Consider the following 8,612-nt stretch of genomic DNA (forward strand, 5'->3'; position numbering starts at 1 on the left):
TCTTTTTGCCCCTGTGCCACCGGCTGTGGGTTGAATTGAATGGTCGGAGTTATCCACCGGGAGGCATTTCTGACACTTCCAGGTCTCGTACCCAATCATTTCATACTGATCATTACAAGCGTATGACGAATGGAGCCCCGTGCAGGCAATTTTATGCGTTATCGTCTTGGTCAAAGTTTGTTCTGAGTGTTGATTATGTCCTGCATGTCTTATGTTTGCTAAAACTATATCTATTGGAAGCATGGGTTAAGGAATAGAATAGATTCGGGAATGTATCCTGTATACATCCTGCCACAGAACCTAAAATTGGGTTTTGGGAACGGTGAATGCTAGGCGGAGATGATATAGAAAGGTAGTTTGAGTTGGAATTCTCAGGCTAACGTGTTGGGGTCGTTGATGAGACGGAAAGGCTTTGGGAGAAGAGAATGGGCGCCAAATGCGCGGTGTATGTTTCTTCCTAGACATGCGTGTAATCGCATTGGAAGTATTCAAAACAACGTATAAGCATTACGTATAATACCGATGATGGGGGTTGGCTAGAGGGAAGGGGGACTTAGAATCACCCTTTTCGCAGCCAGCAGTCGATCAGTTCAACCGTCATGGGGAATCTTTTTGCAAAACCACATGGGTGCCATTGCGACGTCCGCACACGTTGTGACCAATAAGGGATGGGAAAACCAGTTCCTGCACTGGTTTTCATTCTTCAGGCTCACCAAACAACCGACGGCAAATCCATAGTTTCACGTTGAAGAAGTATCCAAGGTCAAAGAACACAAAGAAGGTTGATCCGATATACCCTCCAGTCTGATTCTCTAGTCACCCAGGAAGCGTTCGGGTAAAATTGGCAAGGTCAAGGCTGGTTGGAAGGCTTGGCCGTAACAGAATTTTCAGTTAGTCGAGTCCTAATTGTTTGGACCAGTATCCTGAGGGACACTCTGATGCGTGGATGCATGCGAGCAAGCCCATGGAGTGAATGTTACCCTGGCATTATTACGCGTGTCCAAAAAGAAAAAAAGAAAAAAACGGGAAGTCACAGTGAAAGGACAGCCTGTCAATGGTCGGGCCACCTTGCACAAAGATAGGAGGCTTGCATAAAATGCTCTTAGTCGGTGGTATGTCCATTTTTAAAAACAGAAATGGCAAAAACCAAGGTGTCTTGAGAGAATTTTCATTCGCAAATAGCATCCCACTGTACACTATTGGCCATCGTATCGTAACACCATAATGATATGGCCTCGAGGTCACTTGGTTTCTCCTCTTGCACTAGGAAATGACAGCCTGTGCAACAAACTTAGGGGTGTTATTGAATCATGGATGGTTGGAATGATTGTACCTGACGCTCAGGATTGATGGGGACATTCTCTCATTTCATGAAAATCTGGCTTGAAGATCATGGAGATGGAGAATGCTTTAATCAGAGAAGGCATCTGGAAAACTTATATATGGATTGGCTTTATTCAAGTATGCAAATTTTGGGAACCCCTGATTTATTGGCGAGCTTCTACACAGATTGAGACAGATGCTGCTAGGAAGAAGAGCACTGTACCGTAAGCTGTTACAAAGGAGTCAGCATCAGGATTGTTTCGAACTCCATAGGGAAATCATCCGAGCATACATCATGCATGAAAAGATCAAAGGATGGTAATATACCTGCCTGGAAGTGAACTCTTAAGTCACATTGGGTGAAGATTCATATTTGATATGGTGCTTCACGGGATCGCCTACAAAATTAGGAGAATCGAATTTTTGCAGAGGGAATTTTTCATTTCCTAATGAGGTTTCGGGATATGGGAGACCGTCCCATATGCTAAACCCGAAGCATCGTTTGGAATTCTGATCCAAGCTGGATACAGGAAAAACATTCATTGTAACCACCAATCAACAGGAATAAAAGTTTAGCAGCAGTTAAGAATGTGTTAGATTGGCTTCCAATCAATCAACTTGAGTGAGATGGTAAGATAGCAAAAGCCACTCCAAGTCGCGGGGTAAACGTGGGACGGGCCTCACAGTGGAGGGTTCTGACGGACGTGAACGATGAGGTATCCAATTGAAAGAGGCGGACTCAAATGGATGAGACTCGAGTTGAGACGTTCATATCCTACAGAAGAAGCCCATCAGGATGTGCTTCAACCTTTTGAATACTCACAGCTAAGATAATTTCCAAAAGGAGTAGGTAAACGACTACCAACACGGTTTCGTAAAATATTCTGGCTTGTGTTGTTAGTTTTTGGTTCAATGCCAAGCGCACAAAAAGGCTAAAGTAAAAGTTTCCAATTGCTGCATCCACTCCTTTAATCCATCCTGAATGTGGTAGATTGCTGACGAACTAAATAGCCAAGTGTGCGAGTTGCCGCGACTAAAGTTTCGTTTATGCATGACGGGTGTATATCAATGATGTGTGGGCAAAATGGTGATTAATTCCGACCAATATTAATATTGATGTGGTAACTACAACACGGGGGGAAAAAGAGGAAGTTGAAAATCCCAAGCCGGCCATATCAAAGCTTGCCTTGACGAAAATTAAGCCAGTTTTTCAATTGGCTAACCCAGAATGAAACTGGTGGCAAGGTCCTGCCACTAGGATTGCTCTGATTTATGATAGTTAATATCGATTAAGACACTTTTTTGAATCTCGTTGATCTGGGCACCCGAAAGAATGATAATGGGATCCTGTGCCCTCTTTTCCGTGCCTCTTCCTAACCAGATGGCTTGCGGCTGCAAAACGAGATATTAGTGAAATAGTTGGTATGAACATCAAAACAACCAACCTTGTGGAGAGAAGAATAATAAGAAATACATTAAATACTTTGGGACTTGTAGCACTGTTGACGCCGTCCACCCGATTGTTCTCCGCATTTTTCAGAAACCTGCTTACGCCCCGGAACTAGCTCCGTTGAAAAAAGATCTGTGACTTGTTGGGCCGTCTTGATGCAACCAGGAATGCCCTCTAAGCGGGCAGTATGAGGTACTCTTATTATTAATAAACTAGACACACTGCCTTCTGAGGTTTTTATGAAACCTTCTTATGAATTTCTCAGATCGATGATAGCTTATCCTGTATTAACCCCGGCGACCATCTCGATCTTCAATCTGTCATTCGCTGAACCCGGCACTTAGATGCGTCCTGGGACACCTCCGTTGAATCTGCACGTGTCTGGTAAGAATGGATCTAGGTCCCGGAGAAACCATGATCTCCTTTGCTTGCTCTAGTGGCCCAACCCAGCAGGCCAGTTCCCCGGGGAGTCCCCTCCGCAAGTGCGTTTGGCTGCATGGTGATTTTGATAGGATGTCCCCGGTACATTTCTTGCCTTCCGTTTGATGTGTATTGTATTTTTTTATATATATTTTCTTTCCTTTCCCCATATAAGAACAAGGTTATGTCATATCCGTGGTGTAAATTGCCCCAGAAAGCTACAAGTGATAGCGACCTCCTGCGGCCTTTTCAACCCCCTCATCCCCATAAGGCCCCCGTTAAGGGTCGTAACGGTCCCGTGTGGCTGGAGTATACACAGACCAATGCACAACCATGCATGGCTTTGCAAGGTGCATACAAGCCGGTGGCGGACATAATTCTCGCAAACGCCACGGCTACGAATTGAAGCCATAGGACGCAAGACAAATACATTTCGAGCATAAGGGACTATTGCCAACCCAACTTTGAAGGTCAAGGAGAGAATAGAAATGCCTTTAAAATTCGGTGGGAAGAATTGTGGCTATCACAGGCTTCGTAGCACTGTAGCAGGCAGGAGGTGTGATCCATGAACCCCAACATACTTAGTCCAGCAGGGGATACTTAGGTACGCAGCGGAGCTGGGAACTGCGTCCGTGGCCTGTGAGTACTGAGGATTGCAGACTGACAGGGAAGAGGGAACAAGAAATGGAATCATTATCAGTGACTATCTGTTGAGGAACGTTGTTTAGTTCAGTGGGTGATGAAGGGGAAAAGCCATGTATATAGGAACCAGCCTAGGCCCAATCGGTGCTTAGAGGTAGGTATTGGTGGAAAGGGTACCTGCAGGCTGCGGTATTATAACGGATATCATTCCTCCTCCAGTATATAATTATAAAATATGGAGCATTGCGGGCAAATTTTTTGGAGTCAGACGTATATCTAAGAGTTTGAATGATTGAGAGATAGATCCTAGGTAAACCTTTTTTTGTTAAGTGTCCAAACATTCTTTTTGAACCTACTCGAGAAGTTTATGTAGTTAAGGATAGTTATGTTTTTAACTAGTTATGTCATCCATACGTCATCCGTATGTGTAATCCTAATACCAAATACCAAAGCACTGTTCTTCTCAACAGGTAAACCAACGGCTTGTTAAACATCACACAACAAATGACTTTTCTTTCTTGTCCTTTTTTTATTTCCCCTTTTTATCTCCATTTTACTTTTTTGCCTGAAGGGGAATCGTGGATCCTAACAAGGTAGAAACAAAAAAAAAAAAAAAAAAAAAAAAAGCAAAAGAGCAGAAAAGAAGAAAAAAAGAACCTCTTTCCCAGCCTCCTGTCCAGCGTCTCCGACACCCTCGACACGGTGCCAACGTCTTGCTACTCTCTCTCGGCTGTCCAGCCTATCCCTGTTCAGTCTGCCTAACCTCCTCCAATAACATCGCTCCACAGCCCTTTTCGCCGTCGTGCAGCCCTCTAAAATCTCATACTCCTAAAGACCTCCCAAAGCAAACGCCAACCCATTCACCACCACAGAATCCCTCACCTTACACCCCCCCCCTCCTTCTCTCTCTCTCTTCTATCCGACGCGCTTGGGCAAGTGAAGTCCGTTGACATTGCTGCGGTTCCAGTCGACAGACTTCGATATACCTGCTTCTCGTCCTCTTTTCTTCCCTCTCATATAAACCATGAGTGCGTGTGTCTCAAACTTCTCTTGTTCCGTCCTCCCCTTTGCGTAACTGGCTCAAATGCCCTTCTCGTTTCGCGTCTCCTTCGGACAGTCTGTTATGCAACAATTTCCCTTGACTTGCCCTGCTTCCCGATTCAGTTGCCTCGTCATGGCTGTGGCTGCGGGAGCCTGAGCTTTCAATTTATTTTTCAAAAACACAAGAAAGAAAGAAAAATTAATTAATAATTTTCAATTCCTTCCCCCTCCACCCCCCCAACCCCTCCTCCGCATATTCATTCTGTTTTTCGACGGGATACTTATATTTACCGTTATTATACCCATTATTACATTCTTTGACCTGTATTTCTCTGGGCAACAAGAAACAGCAGCCAACCTATTTCTGTCCCTGTATACGGAGTAATCAGGCCCTCTTCCTTGCCGGGAACTTCTGCTCGAACACCCCACACTCTCTCCCCAGCCCTCCCATTCCCCTCCATCATTGCTCCGGCCCCCCCTTGATGCTTGGTGCCTCCAGAGAAGTCTCTTGTCGCCTCAGTGTTGAAACAAAACCTACACCCCTGGTCTTGGCTACACTGTCTGTTACTCCAGCTGCTTCTGGCTGCTGCACCTTGACTTCCACTACAGACTGTTCAGCAGCAACTCCATCACGCCTACTGCAACACGAAATTCTTTTCTTTTCCCCTTCACTCTCTGGTTTTTCTTCTCTTCTCGTTCTTCTTCACTATTCTTATCCCATTCACTATTAGTAGCACCTCTCTTCTTTCTCCTCCTTATTTCTTTCTTGCGCATCTGTTTTATCTCGTACATTGAAACTAGAAGACTCTGACTCACGAATAATTATCCCGTTCCTAGGTGCAGCCGACGTATATCGACCGACCCAAGTAAGTCTATCCGTGCGATCTCTGCTTGAGAAAGTTTTCCTTACCTCTTATCTGAACCACTATCCTCCCTACCTGCAAAAGTCCCCTTTCCATCAACCGACGATCCATGTGGCAAACGGGATAGTTGCAATGGCATTGGACATTGGAAGTAAGAGACCGTACCTAGATACATATGCAGCAGCAAAAAACAGGACGCACAATGCTGCTGCGTTGGGAGTGGGGAGATGAATTATGGCATTTGGCGGCCAGAGGGTTTTCCCAAACGGGGTAGTCCGTCAACTTGCCCAGGTGCAGAGCCTCATCCCGCCCTTTTTTATTATTTTTTTTTTATTTTTATTTATATTTTTTCCTCCATTCTCCCTGCTCCCATCGTTTGCGCATCGTTTATATCGTCTTGTATTGTGTCTTCTCCCGTCTCAATTGCCAAGGATCTCTCTTTTCCCGTCTGTTGTGGTGTTTTTTTTTTTTTTTTTTTTTTTTTTTTTTGCCCTTTATTTATCCCTCTCCGCCTTGACGACCGCGGTATGCTGTCGCCGGTATCTTGGTAACTTTATTGCTCACGTGGTTGCCACAAACAGCCAATTTCAAAGTTCACGTCAACTTCAGCGTTTTCACCTTCTTCTCACCCCATCCAACCTCTAATTTTCTCCCTCTCTCTTTGTAGCATTCTAGCCAGTGTGTGCGCTCTTAGCCGCTCCACTCGCTATTACCTGTGCTTCACCTCCTCAATAGGCTCTGATCGCCTGTGTGATGGCTAACTACTTACAGCGCGAGAGGTCCCGTTCTCCACGTCGTCGTTCCCGTAGTCCCCGTCGCGGCCGTCGTTCCTATTCACCTCGCAGTCGTTCACGCAGTCGTGACGACTATCGTCGCAACGATCGTCGATCCAGATCTCCTGTGAGTGGCGCAGCTGGCGCTCCTGGCGGACATTCAGCCTCTGGTTACGGTGGACGTAACCCTTCTACTCGTTCTTACGAGGACCGTTCATTCGCCAAAGAGCAAATGATGCAAGCAGTTCGCGAATCTTCCCAACAGGACCGTCGGGTCTATGTTGGGAATTTGTCCTATGATGTCAAGTGGCATCACCTTAAAGATTTTATGAGACAGGGTAAGCCCTCTCCATCGCGTAAAAGCCAAAATATATACCTCCAAACCCGGGAATAAAAGAATCAAAACTAACTGTGTCGGTGTGATTCGTGATGTTTTAGCTGGAGAGGTCCTCTTTGCCGATGTCTTACTACTTCCCAATGGAATGTCGAAGGTGGGCGTCAACGTGTAGCTGCGGCTGGTTTCCTGGTTTTCTTTATGGTTATTTTGATGGACGTTGGATTGACGGGTAGGGGTTCGGTCATTCGGATAATGTAGGGCTGCGGGTAAGCGACCACCATTTATCTTAGAGAAATGTCTCGTTATTACGGTTCTCGTGTTGGAAGTTGGTCTAACCTAGCTTGGCGATTAGGATTGTGGAATACGCAACAAGGGAGCAAGCTCAAAACGCTGTAGCGACTCTCAGTAACCAAAACCTCATGGGTAGACTTGTTTACGTTCGTGAGGTAGGGACCATTTTATACCATATTTACCCAAGAAACTCCTTACATCACTTTTTCAAGAACTGACAATGTATCCTCGCTTTCTAACATCCATAGGACCGTGAGGCAGAACCTCGTTTTACTGGTGCTCCTGCCCGTGGTGATTTCGGTGGTCCAGGACGCGGAGGCTATGGCGGAGGCTATGGCTCTGGCTCCGGCGCTGGTGGCAGTCGACAAATCTATGTCTCCAACGTTTGTTACCCATCTAACGCATTTTTTCATCCCCGCCCCCAATCTTTACTGCGCCTCCCACTTTACATCCTCTTAATCACATCCACATCAACCATCCAAATTCTCACACACCACACACCCCGATTCGTTGAACATTGGACAATTAACTTAAGCAACTTCTTTCCGTTTCTTTAGCTTCCTTTCAGCGTAGGCTGGCAAGACCTGAAGGACCTGTTCCGTCAAGCTGGTAAGTCTCGGTCTATTTAAAACTCCCCTATTGCAATTTTCGTCCATGATATTTGTTTGTATTAGGGGAGAGTTCTTTTGTATTGATAAATTACACACATTGGCAGCCCAGCAAGGTGCTGTTGTCCGCGCCGACGTGCACGTTGATCCCAGCGGCCGCCCGAAAGGTTCTGGAATTGTAGCATTCGAGAGCGCAGACGATGCGCGAAATGCTATTCAACAGTTCAATGGGTATGACTGGCAGGGTCGAACTCTTGAAGTCCGCGAGGACCTTTTGCGGGATTGGGCCCAGGGTTTGCTGGACGTGGTGGTTTTGGCGGTGTTGGTGGCCGTGGTGGATATGTAGGCGGTCGTGGTAGCTTTGGTGGTGGTCGCGGAGGTGGTTTTGGGGGCGGTTTCGGCGGACGCGGGGGCGGATTTGGAGGAAGCTATGGTGGTGGCCCGGGGTGGTGGGGCAGGGGACGGTAGTGCATCAGTTCCTCCAAATCCATTCACGGATTTCGCAACCTCTGGTGGAGAGAGGAGTGCCATCATATTTGTCCGCAACGTAAGTCTTCAACCATACCGTTCTAGAGATTTGTCGTTTGTTTTGTGTGCTAACAGTGGAACTCTAATGGCAACAGCTCCCTTGGTCGACATGCAATGAGGATCTGGTCGATCTCTTTTCGACAATTGGTAAAGTTGAGCGCGCTGAGATCCAGTATGAGCCCAACGGTCGCTCTAGGGGTACTGGGGTTGTTGAGTTCGATTCAGTTGAAAATGCCGAGACTGCTATAAGTAAGCTTTACCTTGCTCACCACTCAATTTCACTGCTCATTTCCCTATAATGAGCACGTACACTACGAACACTTTATATCAAATCGG

At 46.2% G+C, this 8,612-nt stretch overlaps 2 protein-coding genes across 2 annotated transcripts; both read left to right on the plus strand.

Annotated features, from left to right (window-relative positions):
* Window positions 1-3,163: 3,163 nt before the first annotated feature.
* On the plus strand, window positions 3,164-3,599 carry PAAG_05085 (hypothetical protein; the record flags this gene model as incomplete). The annotated part of the gene is made up of 2 exons (XM_015845465.1): window positions 3,164-3,295; window positions 3,408-3,599. The coding sequence occupies 2 exons, from the start codon at window positions 3,164-3,166 to the stop codon at window positions 3,597-3,599; spliced, it is 324 nt and encodes a 107-aa protein (XP_015699691.1).
* A 2,893-nt stretch (window positions 3,600-6,492) lies between these two features.
* PAAG_05087 (hypothetical protein) lies at window positions 6,493-8,575 on the plus strand (the record flags this gene model as incomplete). Its single annotated transcript, XM_015845466.1, has 8 exons — window positions 6,493-6,850; window positions 6,951-7,017; window positions 7,202-7,295; window positions 7,389-7,523; window positions 7,698-7,749; window positions 7,856-8,041; window positions 8,108-8,295; window positions 8,372-8,575. 8 exons carry the CDS (start codon window positions 6,493-6,495, stop codon window positions 8,573-8,575), a joined length of 1,284 nt encoding a protein of 427 aa, XP_015699692.1.
* Window positions 8,576-8,612: the final 37 nt, after the last annotated feature.

The sequence above is a fragment of the Paracoccidioides lutzii genome, assembly GCF_000150705.2.
Source record: "Paracoccidioides lutzii Pb01 unplaced genomic scaffold supercont2.13, whole genome shotgun sequence".
NCBI lineage: Eukaryota > Fungi > Ascomycota > Eurotiomycetes > Onygenales > Ajellomycetaceae > Paracoccidioides > Paracoccidioides lutzii.